Here is a 26,097-nt window from a genome sequence, read left to right on the forward strand (position 1 = left end):
ACCACTCGCGTACAGCGGCCCGAAAACACCGAGACTGCCGCCGTGACGTTTAAAGCGGCCATTTTGACTGTTGACGGATGTGACGCCATGTCACGTGACCGCACTCCTCGGTGTCGTCTGCTCGAGTGCGTCTACGGGATATGGTCTGGAAACACGCTGCCCGGAAGCCTCTGCCACTTGGCTTGGCTTCGCATACTGCCCAAGATCCGCCAGCACAGTAATTCGGACGCTATACGCACTTGCGACTTAATTCATGGACCTCGCAGTACCGTATCTGCGGCTCAGCGACATGCTTTTCATCATCAGCTAGCCTCCCGTACTGGATCTGCGGAGGGGACCTATGTTGGTGCGCAGTGTTTTGGGGGGGTCGGCAGTGCGGCCTGAAACATCACCACTCCGCTAGCTCACACCGAGGAATAGCCAGCCGGCGTTTGTGTTTATTGAGGAAACACGTTTTGGCGGGCTAGTTGGTTTGGCATCTTGAATAAACAGCGCGAACGACGACAAGCACAAGAGACAAGGAAATGGACGAACACAGCACTGACTAACAACTGAGGGTTTATTGCTGATCATACAAGTTTAAATACATGTGGGCAGTGTGGAAAGATACACAAAGTTAAAGAAAGATATACAAGATATCAAGCAACAGAAGCAGCTGGAAATCAGCAGAGATTATCAGCCGCCAGGAGTAAGAGCTCTTATTGCAGCAGAGCTATCGAAGGCCTGCTGATACATGCATTTCCCTGCTTCAATATGGTGTAGGCATCAATAATTTCGCTTGCAATTTTTTCCCGGTTTTTGGCGACGACTGTAGTTTCACGATATAGCGGCACGCACTGTTTTTTCTCTTTGCCCATTCACAGTCCCTGCAATGAATGCTGAGGTGACCAAATATTACTTTACAGACTCTATAGCTGTTTTCGCTCAGCCTTTTATTAATACATCGTCCCGTCTGTCCAACGTATTGACCTCCACAGGGCAGAGGGATAGTATAAACAACCTTCTTATCACAAGGGACGAAGCGTAACTGGTGCTTAGTTGTGCACTTAGCCACACTTCATTTTACCTCATTAACAGATCGGCACAAACCAGCCAGACGATCGGGCACATAAAACACATCGACACCTGCTTTTCTCCCCCCTTTCTTTAGGAAGTGTGAAATTCCATGTAAATGTGGAATCACAGCGACACTTTTGCGGTTGTCCGATTCCTGGGCGTCCCGTGTGGCTGATTCTGACCTGCTCTTTAGGGCCGACTCAGCCACTGACGTAATAAGTTCTAGGGGGTACCCTGCCGACATCAGCCTTTTTACCTGGTGTGAAACGCTGGAGTGAAGACTGCGGAGGATTTTGTTAGTGAGCTGTTCAAGCAGGACCCTATGATATCCCTCTTAATGAGATTGGAATGGCAAGAACGATAGGGAAGAAGGGGCTTGTTACCTCGAGGTTCGAAAGCCAAGCAAGCGTGACTAAGAGTCAAATACAAGCCAAGGTCCAGAAACTTGGTGCGGTTGTGAACAGGGGTTTCATAAGTGATCTCAAGAGGGGAGCGAGCATCAGAAAAAATGGACAGAGTACAAGGCACCTCAGCTTCAAACTCCAGTCCAGAGCACTTTACAAAAACAAGGTAGTCATCGACAAATCTAAATGTGTTTACGACCTTAGTTTTCCGAAGGCATTCTTTAGAACACGGTAGCATCTGGAGAGATAAATGTCACTGAGTATGGGGGCGATACAAGAGCCTATGTACATGCCGTTTGTTTTCTAATGAAGATAGATGAGTTCCACTCATTGAAGGTTGATTGGAGGTACAGGGAGAACAGGTGCCACAGAGATTCCGGACGTGTTTTCAAAGGCAACCACGCCGTGTTGGTCAATGCATTCACAGGCACTAGTTTGCGATTGGTCATAGGGAATAAAAGAGAACAAGTCTCTCACGTTAATAGAAAAAGTTATACTCTGTTGTATACATAGCAGTCAACGCTGGCAAAGGTACGAAAGTAGTCCGCTGCAAAAAACAAGCGAAATGTATCCGTCCGCCTCGCGCGTTGGTTGAGTGATACGGAGCGCGCGCCTGTCTGTTCATTTTATAAGGGGCCTAGGTTCGACTCCCGGTTTGGCAAGTTTTCTTATTTATTTTTTATTTTTCTTAAAGTATTCATTAGGCAGAAACTCGAAACTGTCAAACTCTAATACGTACCTTGAAAAACAAAGCGCTGTTTACTTGTTTCGAAGGGAAATACATACGATTAACTTGAGTCGGATGGCGTTGAGTGGAAAGCTATCATATTTAACACTGCGAGAGCTAGATATTGTCCCCTTGCTAGGTATTTTTTGCGGTGTTCTTATTCCAGTAAAGAGACTTCTTTCTTGAACTTCGCAACTGTCCGAGGGCTCACCCCGGTCATTTCGCATACAGTTTCGAGAACTTCACGCACAGTCTTCTCAGGGAAGCGCTTCCTTACGCTAGAGTAAGCGTTCACAACCACCTTCTTGAAGTCTTTACAAATTTTCGGAGACTTCAGTTTGGAGAATAGGCAAGCAGGAGATGTTTTTGAAGCCGCAGTGGGCGTAGAAAACAAGCGAGTAGGAGATAGCGGTGCCATTTTCACACTCAGAAACCGAAGGACGAAAGCAGACGACATCACCGGCCGACCGAGATGCCAAAACCTGATACCGGAAAAAGCCAGAAAACCAAGGCACTCTCTTTTAAGGAATATGAAAGAAAAAGCAATCGTATTGCAAAATAAAACACGTTTATTATTATACTACAATATCGACCAACATTTACTTTAAGTTCATTACTCTCTTCACTTTCGGCGCACTACATTACGATGCGGACGAGGAGTGCGAGCCGGCGCCGCAGCCTTCGCTGCATTGACTGCTATATATGAAACGGAGTATAAAAGTTCATCAGCATTGTGCGTCATCAGGAAGTCAGTTACTTGGTCCAAATTTTTTACCTGGAAAGGATCGTCAACATAGGTTACGGCTAGTTGCCGTTTAATGAATTCAGCGAGGCACTTCTGCCGAGTACCCCTCTCTGAGACAATCATAGGAAGCGGGCAGTCAGGCTTGTGCGTTTTGGCAGAAAAGAACATATTAAGACTTAGTTTATCGCTGAAAAGGCAGATCATGATTGTATACAGTTCTTGGATTTACAGATTTCCTTTACCAACAACCACGTCTGTTAGATGTATCAACCTCGCTCAAAGAAGTCTCTGTTAGCCTACGATAGCGCCCACTCCAAATTAGTAAAACGAGGAATAGTTTCTCTTTGCATTAGGTCGGCCCTAGAAAAATCTTGTCCACACAAAATCAGTGAAAGCTTCCAGTATCAGATCAGAGGAGTTATGTCAGCAGGTTACCCATTGCAACTGGTCACCAGTGTGTCTGAAAGCCTCCTTCAAAAAATGAAGTCGGACTACAAGAGGGAATTTGGAAACAAACCTGCGCAGGTCATACCTTACCTGCATGGGTTTTCGCACAATTTGAAAAAAGTGGCTTCTAGGCACGGAGTGCGGCTGGTTTTTTCAGCCCCCTGCAAACTGGCAAGCATATGTCCGATGGTGTCAGGAAAACGGGTCAAAAAGGCCTGCACTGTCAAACATCAAACAGTGTTCACAAAATGTACCACTAATGTGGTATACGAGATCCCTCTGACGTGTGGCAAAGTATATGTGGGGCAAACGGGACAGTGCTTCAATGAGCGTGCTCGACAGCACAATGTGACCCTAAAAAGCAAGACGGGAAGCAATCTAGCTTTACATTGTAGCAGGTGTAAAGATTGTTTTCCGAAATTTCAAGAGACCAGGTTTCTAGCCAGGGCAAAAGAAAAAACCGAAAGAGAAGTCATTGAGGCTTTTTATATTGATCAAAGAAAAGACAACTGCGTTAGCACGCCTTCTGTTCTCCTCACCAGAAACGAACTAGCTTTTTTGGACGGTTTCGTTTAGTTGCCCTTAGCAAAGTCCGCCTGCTTCCTTCAATCGGTTTCATGATTGTTAATATCTTAGAGGTAGTTCTTATCCTTTTTCATAATCGTCCAACCTGTGCTATCATTCACGCTCGCATGAGTTATCAACATGCCTTTTGTAATAGCGACCTCCCTATGACTTGTTGTGCTCTGTTGTAGTGTTGTTATCACTCGTCCACCAACGCATTTGTTTTTTAGTTCACGCACCCTCATGCAGCTCAGCGGCTATAAAAGAGCGCCTGGTTTCCTTTCCTGTTATTAAAGTTGGAAGTTGCGCCTCTTTCCTGTTCTGTGTTTTTCCTTCCTGTTTCGTCCTTTTTTGGCGTACGACATTCTTTCAAGTCTATCGCTATTTGCAATGTTCTGAGCGAGCTTAGTGAGGTTGCAATTGTTGCAAAGTTTTTTTGCACGGCTCCTTGCCCTCTGTAAAGATGCCGTACTGCATTTCCTGAACACGGCACACACAGATTTCCCTACTTTTGACAGGGAAAACTCACTGGGCATTAAAACGAACCCCCCTTCCTTATCGGACTGTAACAGGGTTAGAGACTTGCCCCTCAGAAAACCCAGGCACTTACCCGTAAGGGAAAGCGCCTGGGTTCCTTCCTTGGTATTTACAGGACGTCCGCGCCATTCACAGTGTATCTGTCCCGATCGGCTGGGCTGGCTCTGGAGGAAACCGCCCTGACCTTGGAAAACAGCTAAGGGATGTTCTTTTGTGGTGCTACGGCGAACATGGGTCCGCACCCGAGCACAAGGCGGACGTTGTCAGGAAGTTCAGCATCGCCAAGAATGTGGACATTGTTCTCCATTTGCAGAAGCCGGGGAAGCAGCAGATGTCATAGCCATTCGGTGGTCGTGTCCGCGATCCGGAAGTACTGCCGCCAGTGCTGTTAGAGCGTGGGCCGAGCGAGAAAACCGCGTAGCAGTTCTCGATACCGGCTAGCTTGGCGCTGCCATTTGGAGCGTAGAGTCGTGCAAATTTTTCCATGTACAACGGACGCCGCTGCCACCGAAGACGACGGGCGTGAGAGGAGGTCCGACTCTCTCTCGTGTTCTCTGCTGCCGTTCGGAGGGAAACCGGGGCTCGTGTGCTGTGCGATGTCAAGGCACGTTAAAGAAACCCAGGTTGTCGAAATTTCCGGAGCCCTCCACTACCGCGTCTCTCATAGCCTTAGTCGCTTTGGGACGTTAAACCCCATAAAGCAACAAACCAACCTACCGGTATTTCCGCGATGAAACATAACAATATTTCACCATTCAATTACGGATCCCTAATGTTTGAGGAGCTCACGTTATCCGAAATTAAGCCTATAACTTGTTGTTTTAACCTAACGTATTTCTCTGCTTTATGTTAAAAGCACTTACAGCAGCAGCTGGGGATCACAGAACTTTCAGTTATTTCATCGCTCGGGCTTATAAAAACGTGAACAGAACACTAAACCCAGCACTGTTCTACTCGCACCAAAAGGCAGGCCACATTTAGGACGCACTTGCCTTTCTTTGACACGAGACATCCGTTCGACACCACGAGTCACGCACATCCTGAAAAAAGTGGCTAGCCGGTATAACGTCTTGGTGGTGTTCCCCGCTCCCCAAAAGCTTGCCCAGCTAAGCCGTCACATAACATGCAAAAACCAACTGTTTGGCTGTCAGAAGAGGCAAGGCCAGCGTTTCATAAAGTGTGCCACAAACGTCGTGTATGAAATTTCCCTGTCCTGTGGGAAGTCCTACATTACACAGACGGGGCGTTGCGTGAACGGCCGGCTTAGAAACCATGCAAAACATGTAGAAAATAATGAAGGTGAACGACTTACGGATCACTACAGCGCTTGCACCGATTGTATTCCGCGGTTCCGCGATGCTAGGATTATGGGAAGAGGCAGACAGCAGACTTCGCGTGAAACGTTGGAAGCCTTTTACATCAAGAAAGCGGGTCTGAACTTTGTGACTCATCGGTTTCCTTTTACGAGGCAGGGCTTAAGTTTCTTTCGCGCCTACTCCGACAAGACGTTACTTGAAATCCATGTTGCCAGAAATCGTCGGGGGATTTTTGAGGGCGTGCGTCGACAGTGGTGTGTCGGACAGGGGAGCGCTGCGCGTAACAGCCCAGAGTTGCGCGTGTGCACGTGCGAATGCTGTATGCGAGGCCACGTCAACGAGGTGCGCGGTAGGCACGACGAGCGGAGAGCTGACATGTCAGAAAACCGAGGTATCAAGGAGGACACCCCAGCAGAAGTCTGGTCGTTCAAGCGTGGAGATGGCCGCGGTCTCACGTTGGGTCCGTGCTGACGGGGACTTCACTGATCTCCAACGCAAGCCTACTGCATTGGCTCAGTGGCTATGGTGCTCGGCTGCTGTCCCGAAAGACGCGGGTTCGATCCCGGCCGTGGCGGTCGAATTTCTTCGGAGGAGAAATTCCAGGCCCGTGTACTGTGCGATGTCAGTGCACGTTAAAGAGCCCCAGGTGGTTGAAATTTCCGGAGCCCTCCACTACGGCGTCTCTCATAGCCTTAGTCGCTTTGGGACGTTAAACAACTTAAACCAAACCAAACCTACTGCGTCCCTTTCAAGTTTGAGGGTGGCAGTCGATAGATGGACGGTCTCTGCAGCCGCGGCTTCCTTGGGTAGCCTGCGTACGCTTCGGGACGATTTCGAGGGCTCTTGGCTACGCTTCTCCTACTACTGCTGCCAAATTCTTGGGGCGGCTGGCTTGAGTCCATCGGCGTCTTCCTGTGTTCTTCTCCGCTCTTTTCCACCTGGCTCTCTACCGCTGCTTCCTTCGATGGAACGCCAGCGACGCATCGTAGTGCATCAAACCGCGCCCTTGCTACCAGCAAGGCATGCCCGCATCACCTGGCATGCTTCATATCTGGTAAAATCTTTGCTTTAAATTGTAGTGTGGAATTCTTGCTGAATGTGCGTTTTTTAAGCATGAAATGCTTTTCGCACCCGTTGTCGGCATTGTGGTGACGTCACGCCGAGACCCAGAGCCAACATCCGGGCACTGAATTTCACTCATCAGGGCACTGAATTCCACACATCCGGGAGCAAAAACGAGTGCATCCGGGCACCATACGAGATTTAACGAGACTCTCTAAGCCCTCCTACAGGACCGGCATACGAGCGCCGGTAGCTTCGCGCCGAACGGGTGGTGGCTTTGCTCCCTTCCTTTACGGTACAGTTCGGGTGTCCACCTAGATGTCAGAGAATTACTGCGCCATTTCCTTTCCTCAAAAAGCGCCCCGTTCAAAGGGCAAGGCATGGCGCTAAACAGGTGGTGGAGTTCCTCACTTCCTGTACGGTGCGGTTCGGGTGTCCACAGAGATGAGAGAGAATTACTGCGTAATTTCCTTTCCTCAAAAAGCGTCCCGTTCAAAGGGCAAGGCATGGTGCCGAACGGGTGGTGGCCTTCCGTGGACTGCCTGGCAGCGCTATAACACGCTGTCGCGTTCCACTCCTAAAGGCGAAGCTTAGGCGTCATTGATTAGTAGTTAATCACTATTTAGTCATTAATCAGTAATTAGTCACTAATTAGCAATTTGTCATTACTTCGTCATTAATGATGTGTGATGTAATCTAGTGGTGACGTCACCACTGTCACGTAGGCAAAGTCGTGCGAAAAAATGGCTGAGGCTTAGCTTAGCCTAGTCAGATGCGAAGCATATTGTCGCCGAGTTGCATATCGAGCACGCCGCTTGGCTAGACGTTCTTCACGCTCTTCATCAGTCTCTGTAGCACGCCGCAACTTTTGCTTCTCATTCCAACGAGCAGCCCTGTCTCCAGGAGGCATCTCTATCCCGTGTACGCCTAGCAGAGGCAGGCGCACCCCCTTGTACGCCGCCGCTCCAGCATCACGTGTTCACTACAGCGCACCTAGCGGCAGAAGCAGGAAACACATTGGTCGCGACCCCTCGCGCGACGGCGCGAGCTGGGGCCCCGTTTCTCCTATGTCGTTACGTCACGCATCACGTGGTCCTCCTTCGTCGCGACGCCTCGCACGACGGCGCGAGCTGGGCCCCTGTTTCTCATCTGCTGTGACGTCACGCACCACGTGGTCATCCTTGGTCACGACGCCTCGCGCGACGGCGCGAGTTGGGTCCCCGTTTTTCATCTGCTTTGACGTCACGCATCACGTGGTATGACATGGAGGTCACGAAAGGTCAATAGTAACGACACCGCCGCGCTCGAAGAGCTGGGTTGGGCTATTTTAGTATGCTTCGCATAAAACGCTTTTCCCTCTACGCACTTTAGACAGTTTCCAACGCGCTCCATATAGACCAGATTTTTGAGCCTCTCCTGGGCGCGGCCATTTTGCACCGACTGGCGCGCCGCGGTGCGGGCGTTTCGTTGGGGACTGCGGGGCTGCGGCAGTTCCGCGGCCGCGCCTGCATATAGCCGCGCTTCGGGCGCTAAAAAAACATTGCCGAGCATACTTCCGCAGCGTGGCTGTGTTGCAAGAAGTATTTACGTTATCAAAGCGATAACATTGACGCGTTTTTATGACATTTATTTTGACATTCAGGTCAATTGAGCCGGCGCTTTGAACGCGCTCGTGCTTATATCGCTTCCGTCTTGGTGCTCCGCCGCAAAGAAACTTTTTGTTCAATATCAAGCATTAGATGTGCGGCTAGCATGCAGTTCCAATTCCCATGCACTCTTATTCCTTCCTTCCGGCCATAAAGCCACCCCTTCGACAAACAGGGCTTTCTTGTAGCGTGCGTGGTGCGGCAGATTATCAACAAATTACCGCTGTGAGCTCAACTGAGTCGCAGCGCCAACAGAAAACAAATTTTGTCATGGTTTATGCAACCTGGTGCATAAAAACGTACTTTCGCTTAATTTATCAAAGCTTGAATAGATATGAGCAGCTAATCCAGCTTTCACGAATTCTGAGGTCCGAAGTCGCGTTATTTTATTTAGGAGCTCTCGCCGCGCGTGAGAGCGTTGCGTAGCCGTTTGGCTAAGTGTGGAAAATGTAATGAAATCGCGCATATTCTTCTATGATTAAGGTAGACACCGCCCCGCCGCGGTGGCTCAGTGGTTACGGCTCTCGGCTGCTGGCCCGAAAGGCGCGGATTCGATCCCGACCGTGGCGGCCGAATTTCGATGGAGGCAAAATTCTAGAGGCCCGTGTACTGTCCGATGTCAGTGCACGTTAAAGAACCCCAGGTGGTCGAAATTTCCGGAGCCCTTCACTACGGCGTCCCTCATAGCCTGAGTCGCTTTGGGGCGTAAAACCTTAATTAACCAAACAAAACTAAGGTCGATACCAAGAGCAGAAAGATACTATAGGTAAACCTTTACCCCCCCCCAGATCCCTCTGACATGCGTGCGGAAAAAACAGCTGAAATTGGTAGCGGTCGTGCTTACAATCCTGTGCATGAAATGTGTTTAATGGGAACAAGAGCAAGCTCAGCGCAAAAATGCCGAACAAGTACTGGTGATCGAAAACACGCGCTCCGTCGGTACAACCTTCAGTTTGCAGCTCGCCTACCCAGTTACTACTCCACTGAGTCAAATCAATAGATCTTCATTCTGATGCATAAAATTATCATAGATGATAGCGCACGTAAAAGGCGACAACAATTGACACGACAGCGCAGAAATCTGCTTAGAAGTGCCGGTTTCCAGTTCGTACACTACCTGGTCGACTGCCGTCGATGTCACGTTAACGAGTAACTGCGCGCAAGATAACCGCAGTACTCTCTGGAAGAGGGAAAATGTGAGTAGTGACCCACAGCACACACCCTCATACGTTACCTGATAGAGCACAACAACGGCAGAAGCGAACACGTAAACACGTTCTACGCGCGGCGCCGGCGCGTCCCGCAGTCCCTCGGCCCGCGCGCGCCGACAGATGGCGAGTGGTGTCGAGAGTAGGAGCGCGCCCGCAGCCTACGTCTATAAATCTGGTCTATACATTCTTGTCAGGCCTGCGTCTCGTCGTGTCCGCGTACCCTTCTGCATCGTCCTGCATTTCAAGGCCGCCACCGTCACCGCTGCTTAAGCCGAGCAATGGAGCCTGATGAAAGGAGTGGTAGGAAGCGTTTTTAAGGCGAAAACCTTTAATGTCTCATCGTTGTAAGCAGCAGTTGTCGACAGAAATGTCAGGCTTTTCAGTTGGTCGAAACGGTCGTGACGTCCATCGCGCCAATTTCAATCGCGGCCAATTGCACTTTGGCTAGTAAACCATGCAACCAATTGAAAGGATCATATAGTGTTGCTCCAAGTGGGACTGAGCTTAATTAATTGCTTAATTACCCAGTTAACCTAATTAACTTTTCTAGTCAGGCCATGTCAATAAATAAAACCGAGTAAGAAATTGGTCGAGCTCGGGAATCGAACCCCGGTCTTCGCAGTGCGAGACGAGCATGCTATCCACTCCGCCATGCCAACTCGATGGTTTGGGATGAACAAAGGCGCGTCTAGTGAATACGGTGTCTTCGCTCCCTGCCATCCTCCTGCCTTCCCTTCCGGCGAGGTGTAGGTGTCCACCGAGGTATGAGAGACATACATTTCCTTTCCTCAAAAAAGAATTTACCAACGAGCGAGGCGTAGAACCGAATGGGCGATAGCACTCCGTGGCAACGTTGCAAGACGCTGTCGCGTTCCACTCTTAGAGGCGAAGCTTAACATCTTAACCACACATCAGTGACCGCACTTTACGTCAAAAAAGCGCCCCTCCCCCCCCCCCCCCCCTGAAGTTTGGCGGGTGTCCACCGAGATATGTGAGAAAGTTACTGCGTAATTTCGTAATTTCCTTTCCTCAAAAACAGTTGTGTTCAAACGGCAACGCATCGCGCCGAACGGGTGATGGCGTTCCGTGGACTCCTTGGCAATGGCAGCGTCATTAATTAGCAGTTAATTAGTATTCAGGCATTCATTAAACAAAAATTAGTGATCTGTCATCACTTAGTAATTAGTACTCAATTAGATGTGATGCCACCAGTGCCACAGAAGCAGTCAAAGTGGTGTGGAAAACGCTTTCGCCTCTACGAACTTTAGACAGTCAAAGTGCCCCCTGAATTTTTTTCGGAAAGCCATCGCTTCGCTAATGATACGCCACAGCAGAACACTGCTCGCCCCTGCTGACAACGCTATGATTATGCGGCCGCCCCCAAAAACTACAACGCCTCCACGGTTCGCGGCTGTGTTATGCCCGTAAAAATTTCATGCTTACTCTAGTCTCGGTTAAGGCGCGTTTATACTCCGACGCAGCGCGCGCGCGCGGCACGGCGACGTTACGTCGGCCAAAGCGAGACCCTCTACACTCCAACGGCGCTTGACCGTGGACGCTATCGGTGGCTTCGGCCACCGGCGGAGACTTGTAGCAGTCTCTATTTTGCGCCGAGCGCGCCGAAGCCGCCCACCCAGAATGCACCGCGCGCGCCTCCCACGCCACTCCTACCATCTACCCCCGTCGCCACTCGCGTCCTCTCCCAGCCGGTTTTCGAACGAAGAACGTTCTGCGCATGCGCTGCCTCGCGTCGGAGCGGCTGGACCATGGATGATGGGCTGGACTGTAGAGCTCCCGAGCTGCCCCTGGCGCAGCGTCGCCGATCTGACGTATCCGACCACAACCGGCTCTCGCCCGCGCGCCGAGAACGTCGGAGTATAAACGCGCCTTAACGGGAGAGGCAGATTTTTTTTCTTGGTGTTCTTGTTTCTAATTGGCTCCTTTCCTTCAAATTACAAATACGGTTTAGTTTTGTTTTCTTTGATCTGCTTGTTGTAATGATATCTATATATTATGCACTTTTTACTCTAAAATCTGTTACTGCATCCTCGTCTGGGGTACTACAACTTCCGGTAGTTACGAAAAATTAAGATACAAAGGAAAGCACAGAGAGCAATTGAACGATATCACGGCTGACCACAAAACCTCCCATCAATGCCACTATTCATCAAACACAGCATTCTGAAGGCATATCAGATATACTTCTTCCGACTATTAAGGCGGAAGCCTTTAATGTCTCATCGTTGTAAGCAGCAGTTGTCGACAGAAAATGTCACGCTTTTCAATTGGTGGAAACGGTCGTGACGTCACAGTGCGCGAATTTCAAACGGGGCCAATTGCACTTTGGCTAGTAACCATACATAGTGATGCTCTCGTATAGTGATGCTCCAAGCTTAGTTAACTGCTTAATTACCCAATTAGCCTAATTAGTTTTACTAGTCAGGCCATATAAATAAATAAAAGCGATTAACAAATCGGTCGCGCTCAGGTGGTGGTGGTGGTGAAAAACATTTATAATGCAATAAATATTTACAGAGAGGTGATTGGGGTAGGCCCTATTGGCCCTTTCCCCTAACAATACTAGGTGGAGCCCCTATTCCGGGGCCCCATTGGCAAGCAACGCCGCCCGCGTCCGGTGAACCAAGGCCTTTTGGGTCTTTAGGTCCTGACAGCCGAGCAGGGCCGCCTCCCAGTCCTCTCTGGTGGGGTTGGGGTTGGCGGGGATGGATGGGTTTGATTGACACGCCCAAACCATGTGGAAGGTGTCAGCCACCTCCCCACAGAACTGGCACGTGCCATCAAAGGATGCGTTGAAATGTTTAAGTACCGCCGGGCACAGTACAGTGTTAGTAAGAATTTTGATGAGGAGGCGCTCGTCAGCGCGATCCAGTCCCTTACAAGGGGCCGGGTAGCGCCGGTGCTCCTCCTTGTAGTAATCGGTGATGTGTTTAAATGTAAGGGCCAGATTGTCTGATTGGGAGTAGGCGCCCAAGGACAGGGAGATAGCCCGGGGAGAGAGTGCGCGGGCGGCCTGATCGGCCTGTTCGTTTCCCAGGAGGCCCTGGTGACCGGGGGCCCAAATCAGGTTGCGTAGAGTTGGATCTTCGCATCGGCAGCTATATTCCAATATGTGCCAGGCAAGCGGGGGAGCCCAGCCCAACTCATAGTTCCGACAGGCCCCTCGCGAGTCGGTGATGATGTGTTTCGACTTGGGAGTAGTGAGAGCAAGAGCAATGGCAATCTCCTCCGCGTGTGTTGCGCTGTAGGCTTTGAAAGTGAGCCCGTTGACTGTGTGTTGTGTACGACTGCGGCCGTGTACCACACCCCGTGGTGTGGGCCAGCAACGTCCACGTAATACACATGTTGTTGGTTACCATAGTATCGCGCCAACGCTTCCGCGCGCGCCTGGCGACGACCGCTATGGTCTTCTTTGGACATGTTGCGGGGAAGGGGTCGGACCCGGAGGGCGCGTCTCCAGGGTTCTGGCACTCTCTCCCTTTCCTCAATATGGTAGTCATGTTTGATGTGTAGGCGGTCCAAGAGGCGGCGACCGGACGTGGTCTGTGCAAGACGCGTGTATTGGTTGACTAAGTGGGCTTGTCGAAGCTCCCAGAATGTGTTTACCACGCCCAAGGCCAGAAGTCGCTGGTTGGACGTGGTGACCGGGAGGTCGAGAGCCCGCTTGATGACTTTCCGGTGGATGACCTCCAGCTGGTCATCATCATGTTTGCGCAGGTGCAAGTAAGGGGTTGAGTAGAGGATTCTACTCGTTACGAAAGCATGGGCAAGCCGCAGTGCATCCTTGCTTCGTAATCCGCCCCGCTTGTTGGAGACCCGGCCGACCATGCGGCCCACCTGGTCTCCCACCGTGCGAAGTTTGGCTAGGGTGGTGTCGACTCTGCGTTGGTGGTGTATGAAGTGACCAAGGACGCGGATCTGCTTGGACTCCCGGATCGGTCCCGAGAGAAGACTGATGCAAAGCGGAGTAGTGTCCCGAGGGGAGGGACGTATGTGCACAAATTCTGATTTAGACGGGGCGCACTGGAGTGGTGGTGGTGAAAACATTTATTACGAATGAGCAGGAGGTATGTTTGGATCAGACCGTAAGGGACCGATCCTTACAAACACTAGGTGGAGGTCTCTAGTATGGGACCCCAGTGGCGGTTGCCGCCGCCCGGGCGCGCCCGACTAAGGCTTGTTGGGCCTGTAAGTCGTGGCAGCCGAGCAGGGTCGCCTCCCAGTCCTCCCGGGTTGGGTTGGGGATGGGGGGAATAGCGGGGTTGGAGGGGCAGGCCCACACCATGTGATAAGTGTCAGCAGACACTGCACTACAGTGTGGGCAGCTGCCGCTAAAGGAGGGGTCAAAATGTTTTAGCGCTGCCGGGCACAGCAATGTATTGGTGAGAAGGCGGAGAAGGAGCCGCTCATCCGCCTTCTTCAGGCCTTTACATGGGCTAGGGTAAAGGCGATGACAATTTTGATATGTTGTAATATCTTTGAATGCGGATTAAAATCGGGTTCCTGATCGGACGGGGAGGAGAAAACAGCCCGGTGAGAGAGCGCGCGGGCGGCTGCGTCTGCTGCATCGTTTCCTGCCAACCCCTGATGATATGAGGTAACGGTGTGCGGGGTCCGTATCCCGTATGCAATTTTGGTATATTCGATAGGCTAGGAAGGGAGTGCAGCCTTGTTCGACGTTCCGACAGGCCCCTCGCGAGTCGGTGATTATGTATTTTGAATTGGAATGTGAGGCCGCGAGAGCAATCGCGACCTCTTCTGCTTGTGTTGCACTGCGGGCTCTGAAAGTTAGGCCGTTAACTGTGTTGCTGTTGTAAACTACCGCGGCCGTGTACCATCCCCCGTGGTGAGGGCCGGAGGCGTCCACGTAGTATACACCTGTTTTGTTGCCATGATATCGGGCTAGCGCTACCGCTCGTGCCAGGCGCCGACCATTATGGTCTTCATGTGACATGTTTGCTGGAAGAGGCCGCACGGAGTCCGCAGTAGGCCGCGTAGTCGTCGACTAGGGTCGCTGCTGCTTGCAGGCAGGATTCCATGTGGCCCAGGTTCCCTTGCGTGCTCCAGATTGTAATGTCATCCGCATAAAGAGCGTGATGTATCCCGGGCAAAGAGGACAATTTGGAGGGAAGATGAAGCATTGCCAAATTGAAGAGGAGGGGAGACAGGACCGCGGCTTGAGGTGTTCCCCTTCAGCCGATGGTGTATGGCCCGTGTTCCGCATCTTGTATGCGTATGTAGGCTTGACGGTCTGTAAGAAATTGTTTTATGTAGCTGAATGTTTTGTGGCCACAGTTGGTGTTACTGAGGTGGTCCAGGATTACTTCGTGTTTGACGTTGTCGAATGCGCCTTTAAGATCCAAGGCCAGGACCACCTTGTCGTTGTGGGGACATTCCACAGGATCTAAGATGTCGTGGTGAAGCTGCAGAAGTATATCCTGTGCAGACTTGTGAGGGCGAAAACCGAACATGGTGTCCGCGAAAGTGTGCTGTGTTTCGAGAAAATCGGAGAGTCTGTCGCGCACCATCGTCTCCATCAGCTTGCCGACACAAGACGTGAGGGAGATGGGGCGAAAGTTCTCCACATCAATAGGTTTGCCGGCCTTCGGAATAAAGGTCACGAGAGCCGATTTCCAATCGAGAGGGAGAGGAGTCTCTCCGTCCCAAATGTTATTGATGTATTTGAGGAGCGCGGCGTAGGCTGCGTCGGGAAGGTTGGCCAAGAGCTTGACCGTAACCTTGTCGCGCCCGGGTGCAGTGCCCCGCTTCATTTTGCTTAAGGCTGCCCGGAGGTCGTGGAGTTTGAAAGGCTTGTCCAGCTCCGTGTTCTCTTCGCCTGCACACGAGAACGCCGCCTGCCGGGGGTCCTTAGTGGTGCACAGGTAGCGATCCCTGAGCGTGTGCGCTAGTTGTTTTGTCGTTCCCGTAAAGTTGTGCAAGGCCCTATGTAATTGGCGTTGGGTTTCCGTGCTTATTTGTATTGGATCGATGAGAGCGCGGAACAGGCGCCACGTGTTGCGGCCAGACATCTGGCGAGCAGCCGCGTTGCACCGGTCCACCCAGTTAGTGTCGGCTAGCTGAGTAGCATATTCCGCTGCCTGTTGTGTGAGTTCGAGGATGCGTGTCGCGCTCAGGAATCGAACCCCGGTCTGCGGCGTGAGAGACGAGCACGCTATCCACTCCGCCATGCCAGCTCGATGGTTTAGAATGAACAAAGGCGCATCTAGTGAATACGGTGTCTTCACATACTGCCATCCTTCTCCCTTCCCATCCGGCGAGGTTTAGGTGTCCACCGAGATATGAGAGACAGATACATTTCCTTTCCTCAAAAACCAATTTACCGACGAGTGAGGCGTACAACCGAATGGGCGATGGCGTTCTATGGACTCCTTGGCAGCGTTGCAAGACGCTGTCGCGTTCCACTCTTAGGGTCGAAGCTTAACATCTTAACTACACATCAGTGACCACACTTTAGGTAAAAAAAATGCCCCCCCCCCCTGAATATTGACGGGTGTCCACCGAGATATGTGAGAGAGTTACTGCGTAATTTCCTTTCCTCAAATACAATTTTCATTTTCTTCATTCCGGCTCCTCTTTATCTATCTTCTTTCACTCCCACCTCCCTTTCTCTACGGTGCGGTTCAGGTGTCCACCGAGATGACTGAGAATTACTGCGCCATTTCCTTTCCTCAAAAAGCGTTGCGTTCAAAGTGAAGGCATCGCGCCGAACGGATGGTGGCGTTCCGTGGACTCCCTGGCAGCGCTACTACGCGCTGTCGCGTCCCACCCCTAAAGGCGCAGCTTAAGCGTCATTAATTAGCAGTTAATTAGCATTCAGGCATTAATCTGTAATTAACAATTAATTATTGATTGCCATGTGACGCCACCAGTGCCACAGAAACAGCGAAGGTGGTGCGGAAAACGCTTCCGCCTCTACCCACTTTAGACAGTCAAAGTGCCCCCTGAATTTTTTTCAATATATTCACAAAAACCGACATACGCTTCTCTTCCTGACAACTCTTCCACAACGTACCACTTCCGAAAGCAAAAAAAACTGGTGCCTAAAATCCGGTCCAATTACGGTAAACAGACACTACGCTACCAAGTTCCTACAGCCATAAATAATTTACCGCCACCTCTTGACTTCAATTCTTCCACATCTTGGTCCAATAAGAACCTTAAACATTACTTAATAAGCAGTAACATTAAATTTCCATAATACTTCACTCGAGATTTCTTTACAGCTACTGTGTGTATTCTGTGAATCATGCTACTTTGATGATTATGTATTCTGATCAGTAAATCTTGGTTGTGTTGCCTGCTCTCGCTCTGTGAACTTTATGCACAGAAGTGTGTGTTACAAATTGTTTTTTTGTGCATTATTGTATTACAACCTGCATATCCATCCTCGTTTTTTTCCTAACTTTTATTACAAGTAAGATTTTTTCAAATGTTTTACTTTTGCCACTGCATTGCCAACCGTGTATGGGTGCTGCGGCCTTCGTCAGGCAAGTCAGCCTTTTGCCTGAGCTCCTCTTTCCATGGAAAGAAAAACTGAACTGATTTGTTTTCTTGTTCGAATCTGCGCGCGATAACGTTCGTCCTGTTCAATCGGGGACGCGTTACCAATTCGCGGCAATTTGGCGTCCGTGCGACAGGACGAAGCCGTGGTTTTGTTTTTCCTTTCGTGGGTCCTTAAAAATGGCTGAGGCTTAGCTTAGGTTAAGCCTAGTCAGATGCGAAGCATATTGTCGCCGAGTTGCATATCGAGCACGCCGCTTGGCTAGACGTTCTTCACGCTCTTCATCAGTCTCTGTAGCACGCCGCGACTTTTGCTTCTCATTCCAACGAGCAGCCCTGTCTCCAGGAGGCATCTCTATCCCGTGTACGCCTAGCAGAGGCAGGCGCACCCCCTTCTATACCACCGCTCCAGCATCACGTGTTCACTACAGCGCACCTAGCGGCAGAAGCAGGAAACACATTGGTCGGGACGCCTCGCGCGACGGCGCGAGCTGGGGCCCCGTTTCTCCTATGTAGTTACGTCACGCATCACGTGGTCCTCCTTGGTCGCGACGCCTCGCGCGACGGCGCGAGCTGGGCCCCCGTTTCTCTTCTGCTGTGACGTCACGCACCACGTGGTCCTCCTTGGTCACGACGTCTCGCGCGACGGCGCGAGTTGGGCCCCCGTTTTTCATCTGCTGTGACGTCACGCATCACGTGGTATGACATGGAGGCCACGAAAGGTCAATGGTAACGACACCGCCGCGCTCGAGGAGCTGGGTTGGGCTATTTAGTATGCTTCGCATAAAAGAAACGATGGCAACGCTAAAGATATGATTGAGTTAGGCAAATAGTTGGGGTTGAGAGATTGCTAGCTGCGTTCGTGGGTTGCAGCTCAGAAAGAGAAGGAACGCGCTGCACTTGCAGCTAAACGCGAGCACGCCAAGGCAGAAGCAGAAGCCCAATGCGCTGCGCGTGAAGCCCAACGCGAGCATGCAATGTTTCTAGCAGAGGCCAAAGAGCGCAGGTTGCAGCTCCAATTATGGCTTGCAGAAGCTGGTGGGGGTAATCGAGAGCCCACACCGGGACCCTCGGCAGCAGTTAGCCCACACATGTTGATCCCGCCTTTCGACGGCCGCAGGAATGACTTAGATGCATACCTCAAACTTTGTGAGCGTATCGCCGAAGGGCACAGCTGGACCAAGAAAAAATGGGCTGCAGCACTCAGAATGTCTTTGACTGGGGAGGCTCTCCTTGTATTCGGTCGACTGTCTCCAGCAAATTTAATGGATTACGATAAGGCGAAACTAGCCCTGCTGCAACATTTTCGGTTCACGGCAGAAGGTTATCGCGGAAGCGTTCGGAAAAGTAAGCCGCTTAATAAAGAAACAGGCAAGCAATACGCAGCACATTTGCTTAGTCTTTCTGATCGATGGATCGATATGGCGGGAACGGGCACAACGTACAATGATTTACGTGACTTAGTGGTGGCCGTACAATTCATGAGGAACTGCTATCGCGCGCGTTCCTCTTTGGTCAAAAGACGAGAGTGGCTTCCAGGTGCATCTGGAACATTCTGTCGGGGCGCCGCCGCCGATGCGCGAGTGAAGAAGAGGAAGGCATGCCTTAGCACACGCGAGGCTACGCCCTCTCTACCAGTATAGTGCTATACTACCAGTTTCGAGAAGAAGCATCTCCGACATTCTAGAAAAATTGACGGCAATCCCCCCGCGTGTCGCTTCGGCGAGTGGTGGTGGAGGGGGCAGCCACGCAGGCAAGGCTAGTCGCTAACCGGGGCTTCCTTCTCCCCCGTTTTACGATGCGCGGTGGCGACAGCCATGCTCGCCGCGCCATGTTTCTTTTTTTTTTCGAACTTTCGCCGAATTTTCTGACAGGTTCATTATAAATGGTGGCACATGCTTCTTTCGCAATAAACAGATGCGCTTCAGATTAAGGTATGATGTTCCCAAAGCCATACAAGGGAGTTCTCTCCTTTGTACGTTGCTCCTCGTTCATTCCGCTTTTCGGACGTCAATGTCCATCACATAGGTTCTGCCAATGCCATATCCAATGATACCATTTCATGCAGCAAACAGCGATTCACTGCCTATGCAGACAGGTGGTTTGGTTTGGTTTTTGGAGTTAAAAATCGCAAAGCGACTCCGGCTGTGAGGAACGACGTACTGGCGGACTGCACATAATTTCGACGCCCTAGGTTCCTTAACATGCACTGGAAAGTTTACGGGAGTGTAGAATGTCGCCTTCATCAAAATGCGACCACCGCAGCCGGTTTCGAACCCGCGTATTTTGGGTCAGTAGTCGATCATCATAACCATTGAGTGACGAGGCGGCTTTAATATAGAGTTATAGATGACCTATGACATACTCTTACAACAAGTGAGAAGTCCCAGTTAGCTCGCCCGGAGCGTTCCACTCTTGTACTGATATCTAATCATCAAATTTCAGAACTTAATATTTTCCAATGCTCGCACAGATCAGACGTGTAATGCGCTCTTTTTAGAAGCGCGTGAATCTCCGATGCTGGCGTAGGGCATCTAATTTCTGAAGCGAGATTAAAATATTCGTTCGCAGATGCAAGACTAGCGGATGTGCTGCGACAGTCATTCTTGTGTTTGTCTCGCTGTAGCGCTATTGCCATTTCAGTCTCAAAGAGTAGCGCCTTATTCAGGCAGTAAAAAAATGTACTTTTTCTCCACAGTTCAAAGAGGGCATGAACCGCACCGTGTACTTCTTCGCTGACCAGGAAAAGCAATTGCAGGTGAGTATACTTTCTTTCAGCCCTACAACCACTGGTGCAGGGTTGATAAGTAACTTAAATCTCGGTCAATGATTGAAAAATGCTTTACAGTAAAACGTGAAGTTTGACAATCTTATTCCGAGCTGGGGCTGCGGGATTGAAGAGTTAGGAATGATGCGCACTTTTTCCGATGCGCCTTCCGATTAATAGAGTGGGTGGAAGTCCAGTACAGTGGCGTTAACAGAAATATCACGGCGGCTTGTTCACTGGGTGGCAACCGAGAAGAAGATGCCGTCTCTCTCACCCCAATTTACAGATGAGAGCATGTTTTGCTGACAAGGCCCTTTAACCCCGACAAGAGTCTCGCATATCGCCGATACTGCTGTGCGTGATCACGTTCTTTCCAAAGCGCTCTGGTGGCGTCTTCATTGTGCTTTTATCGCCGCCAGAACACATTTTGGTCACATAATCAACGGAAGCGGCGACCCGGATTTGAAAGCAACACGTAACCATGTATTGATCACCGCGGTTAAAGAGAGGAAGGTGCAAGACAGTGTTCACTGCTAATGATCATAAAGATAAAAATGCTATGCCGAAGCTATCAACGCTGTCAACCTTATGAGTTCAGGAATAAGCTCACTGACACTCGAAAGCTTGCGGGACCACCACTTGTTTCCTAATTTCGGATGTGCAAAAGAGCTATAATTTTCCCTTTCTCATCCAATAGCATACAAACAGCACGTCGCTCTTCTGGGTGATGAATAAAGGAAGGAGATTTGCACCTGGGCGCAATTTTACAGCGTAGATGCTGAGATGCTAAGCGCCCATTCCCGGAGTGATCGGCCCAAGGCGAACGCCGCGCGTCTGAAAGAACGCGAAGAGGAACGCGAAGGAGAATAGGAAAGGGGTGACATTGGTGGAGAAAGATTGATAGCTCTTACTGATGGCAAGGTAACGTCAAAGGAGAGAAACAGCTAGCGTGGGTTTCCCTGTGGTGATAGCTATCTTGTAAATGTTAGCCTAAGGATGGAAGCGGAAGAGGAGGGTAGTCCAGGAAACGGAAGAGACGAGGTAGCTCTATAGGCAGGGACTCTCGACTGGAGGGCAAAACTCGTAGAATCAACGCATATCACAAAGCATTGCCCATGGCGTGACCGCAAAAAGTACGATTAGAGACTGTGCAGTTTGCAGCAAGGCAGTTTCTGCTCATTGTTACCAGGTCATTTGATCTACAAAACAGCCACTGGCGAAAAAAAATTGGCACCACTGCGAAAGAGCATCGCCACGAGTACGGAGGCCCGGCTGCACGAAATCCAGCAACCCAACTGTGTGTGCTGAACGTTTAAGATTCTTAGCCGCCGTTGCTTTTGCATCGCAATTATTATGACCCATTATTGACTTTTTGTGTGACAAGCACCCTTGAGCCCTGATGAGATAGAAGAGGACTCTATAAGACGGGGAGCAATGAAGCTTAAGGAGCATAACTGCAGCGCGAAGACCACTAACACGTAAGCAAGAAGAACCTATGGACCACAAAAATCGCTGCTTGTCTCGGTGGATGCTTCTTCATGACGTGTTCGTGGTTTTTGTGCTGCAGTTATGTCCCATGGAAGCGATTAGCTTCCCCCAAAACTCGTTTTACTGAGACTCGAGGAGGAGTGTAACAATGTGGACAGCAACAAGTGGTGTTTCATTTTTTGAGCCACTTCTGCGCTTCTTTACCATGCTGAGCAACAAACCGCAAGCAACAAACCGCACCTGCCGTCGAGCTATATCGGCGCTCAGGTGTGCAGTTCATTTGTATTCCCGGAAATTGAATCGTTCCTAGTTTGTGCTAGTAATTCAAGTTTCATGGACACTGGGATTTCGAACATCACTTTGATGCTTGCCGTTGAAACTCAAGTTTATGCTTTCTTCTCAAAAACTACTTTACAATACTTTCCTTTACTTTCTTAGTATATTCCTCAGCTTCAAGTCATTTAAAGTGTCAGTTTTCTTCTGACATTGAGCAACATTAGCTCTATACCCCCATATGGGCGTATAAGCCGTTCCAGGGCTGACACCTTCGCGGTGCAACTGATTGAAGGGTGACTCTCCCAAGCCTATCCAAAATACAGGGCATTTCGCCTAAAACAACACAATTTTAGAAATGAGGCATTGTGCAGTAGAAAAGCGCTTTTTCGGCATAGCATTGTCCGTGGTGTACTTCAAAATATAGCTAAGATGTGCTAACTCGCAGGCTCGTTAACTTTTCTTGAATAGTTAGTTTAACTATTACTGCTAAGCTCTTTATAATTTTCCCACAAAAGTCTGCCTACAATGTTTAATGGTAAGCGCTCTCTGTGCGCGGAAGAATATAAAGCACAAAAAAGGCTTTGAAGGGAAAACTCACGACGGCACATTTTATACATGACTGAACAACAAACAAAATAGCGCACTATACATACACCAAGATAAGCTACAGAAAACACAGCAGTGCTACCAAACTAATGGTACCCACGCGTAAACCGCAAACTGACACTCATACAGGCTTGCTGTCAAACGCTGGTGGTTCGCACGCGATCTTGAACGCTGAGTACGGACAAAAACCCAGGTGGTACCTCTTTTCAAGAGACGCCGCTGTTCCACGAGATGAGTGTTGAGGTGGATCCGATGAAGGGAGTTGTTGCGGCCACGTCGCCTTAGCTGGATGTCGGCGTTGGAGTGTCCTCGTACCAGTGACGAGGTCTCACAGGTAAGAACAACCACTGGCTGATTCGTCGTTCCGGAGGTGTTCACACAGGGCCCGCATTCCGCAGACTGGGTCAGCGTCGCGTTTTACGGGACCGGGGCATCAATCGGTGGGGACCACGTCTGGTCAGCGGGGATCACAATCGAACACCTCTTTACAGCAGCTGACGGCCGTGCGTCAAAGTCCGCACCTAGATCGCAGAAGGAGGGGTTCCTTTTCTACGTCCAGTCCATTTTCTTCACCTTCTGCCACGTTTCTGGTTTCGTCCTCGTTTTCTCCAACTCTTCCAAAAATACCACTGCACACTCTTTTCTTCCCTGTTCTCTCTCTCAAGTGCCACGTGCCAATTCACGTGCGCCTCCTTAGGTACAGTGTTTTACTCATCCCTCTTTTCTTTTCGATCGGACAATGGCCCCCGTGTATAAGACAATGGTCTCCAAAAACCTGCTTCCCCCTGTCCTAGAAGCACACGAAACCCCCACCCCAGAATACCTCGCCACTTCACATAGCACTCATCAAAATCACTCATGTTCACTGCTTTCGCCGGAACTGTTACATTAACCACCGCATTAAGGCATCTCATCTCCAGCATCTGCATACAAAATGTTAATGCATACACAAAACGAAAGTAATGCGAGCAAATAAATTACAGCCAGGTTCGCTAGTCGTACTCACCCTCTTAACAGTGAGGTTTCCGCACCTTGCTGACCGACATTCTGCTCATAAAATCTGCACCAACATTTTGTCTTCCTTTAACGTACTCGATGCTAAAATCCTACTCCGGTAGTATGACTCCATCACATGCTCTGCCATTCGTCATCTTGATTTTTACTGGAATATTCCAGCGGCTGGTGACCATTATGCACTCGGAACGCTTTCCCATACAGATGTAGATGGAAACGTTTCACCGCCCAAAACCAAATTGAGACATTCATTTTCGACAGTGGAGTAATTCTGCTCTGCTTTATTCAGCTTCTTACTGGCATGAGACACTGCATACAAAAACCCATTTTGTTCCTGCAACAAAGCTCCCAGAGCTCGGTCTGAAGCAGCCGTCTGCAAAACAAATGTTCTTTTTTTATTGTCTGGTGCTAGCAACACGTATTGTTTAAACATATGTTGTTGTAGCGGCCTACCACGCGATTGCTCCGATGGTACGGCCGAAAAAGAAAACTAGAGACAACTTATGTATACGCGCGGCCAGAAGAGATTCGGCGCTGTTATGCCGGGAAACCCGCCCGGATTCCAAATCTGCAGGCCGCAAACTTTCTGCTGCGAACGTCCCTTTGACAAGCCCTGGTGCTGCACCGCAAGGCAACGTGCCCTAACGCTCCCTTGACAAGCCACGATGCTGCGCCGTAAGTCAGCGGGGTCTTAAGGAGAAGCATCGGCGAGCAGCGTGCCTGGACACGTCGCTGGGTGCCAGACTACGAGGCGCCGGTTTCCCTTTCCCCGGGGCGTCACCGCGCGCGGCAAAATTTGAAGCGGGTGGCCGGCGCGGTCGCTGGTTGGTCCTTTCGGACTGCCGTCGAGTGCTACCTTTGGATTGGCCAGTTCTGAGGGGCCACCGTTCCTCAGGCTATAAAAGCCCCACCGCTGCAGCTTGGAAGTGTGTGAGAGAGTGACCGAGTGACCGACCCACCGTGAGTCGAGTGCTGCTCACGAGTGGAGTCGGATGGTGTGACGTGCTGGTGTCTCGCTGGTCGTCGCTGTGCGAGAACAGTCGCGTTGTGTAGCTCTCGGCCCCCGTGCCGATGTTGAACTATATTATGCCCTGTACATAATGTATAAAGCGTTTTCTTAGTCTCACCGACGCCTGACTCTGAGTCTTCGCTACCGCTAAGAGAGCTGGCAACGCTCAGTCACGAAACGGGTGGCGAGCGCAACGGGACCACCTCTGTGGCACAACATTGGTGGCAGCGGTGGGATGCCCAAAGTCACAACATTGGATGGCAGCTATGGGATCGACCGACATCAGCTACCTCGGCGCGGTGAGTGCCTGAAGTTTTCCTCAAACGCCAGACTTTCTCTAACACAGGTTATGGTAGCTTAGAGAATTTTGGTGTAGCATTGTGTTAACCTTGTGTGTTTCAAGCCTAGGAAGAGTGTTTTGACAACCAAGGGATGCTGAAGGGGAAAATAAGGCAGTGTGTAAAATGCTTGCTCGTGGCTAACTAGTAGTGATATAGTAGTGTACGGCAACTATTTTCTAAAAGGGCAAACAGCAAGAGGCCATTGTGAACGATGGAGGGTTACAAGGTCAAAGAACTTCTCCAAATTTGTGAGGAGTTAGGCATTGATTTGGGCCCAGCAAAAAGAATGCGATCCTTGAGGTCATGAGAACCGAGGACGTGACGGCTGAGGAAGCCGAAGAGGCCTGGGCTGATGTCATTGAACGGCGTGAGCGGGAGGAAAAGAGGGAAAAGGAACGTCGCGAGAGGGAAGAAGAGGAGAGTCGGAAACGCCAGGCACTTAGAGAGCACGAGGTAAGAATGATGGAGCTGGAGCTCCTCGAAACCTCGCCAGCGCCTATTCTTGCTTCTACGACAGTTCCCTCTAACGGTCCAAGAATAAGCGACCAACTGCCGCCCATGGTCGTCGGCGAGGATATGGATAGATACCTCGAGAAAGTTGAGCACGTGTGCAAGGGTAATGACATTGAGGCTCTAATCTGCGGCTCAGAGCGTGGCTGTGAGTCACATGACGGTGACGCTGAAGCGCCAAGCCAGAGCGCAGCGTTAGCTGTAAAGTGCGATGCTACAGAGATTACCGCTGCGATCCTGAAAGATGAAGGCGTAGCGCCAAGATGTAGACCACAGGAGAGCGAGCAGCTGTTCTCTGCGGAAATTGAGACAGGTCGCTCTGAGTTCGCGACGGGCAGTGGCGCACCGATAGCGCCAACTGAGAGTTCGATCGTAGGCGAGGAATGCCGCTCAGCGCTGCATCGAGACAAAGATCAGCTTAGTGAAGGTCAAACTCCAGCGTCTTGTGATAGACTGCCGGAAAACGAGCTATTGTGCTCAAAGGAAATAGCACCGAATGGTTCGTCAGGTGAACCGTCGCCTGACACTGCTAGAAAAGCGCAGGTTTTGTGGCTGCGCGAGCAAAGTCTTGCTCGGGACGAGTGCATGAATTCGTCAAGACCAGATTTTGCTGGTCAGACGAAGGCTGGTAGCTTGAATGATGAGGGCACCGAAGTAACCGGAGAATCGCACAACAGATCCGCTAGGGCAGTTCCCAAAAAGCGACGGCGTAGAAGAAAAACCAATTTGAATGGTTGCGCTAAAAAGGGAAAAGTGCGGAAGAAGCTTGTACGATCGAGGGCCGGCAATGTGCGTAAGAGCCCGAAATTGTCACCTTGGAGCCCAAGAGTTC

General features: G+C 50.4%; 1 protein-coding gene across 1 annotated transcript in view; it reads left to right on the forward strand.

Annotated features, from left to right (window-relative positions):
- The window catches only part of LOC149325902 (uncharacterized), a 405,896-nt gene that overhangs the window by 308,725 nt on the left and 71,074 nt on the right, over positions 1-26,097 (forward strand). Inside the window, exon 13 of the mRNA XM_089562519.1 lies at positions 19,953-20,012. Coding sequence (XP_089418645.1) covers positions 19,953-20,012 — 60 coding nt within the window. The remainder of the gene's footprint in view (positions 1-19,952; positions 20,013-26,097) is intronic.

This window comes from Amblyomma mixtum, chromosome 10 (genome assembly GCF_055824585.1).
Source record: "Amblyomma mixtum isolate Tamu chromosome 10, ASM5582458v1, whole genome shotgun sequence".
Taxonomy (NCBI): domain Eukaryota; kingdom Metazoa; phylum Arthropoda; class Arachnida; order Ixodida; family Ixodidae; genus Amblyomma; species Amblyomma mixtum.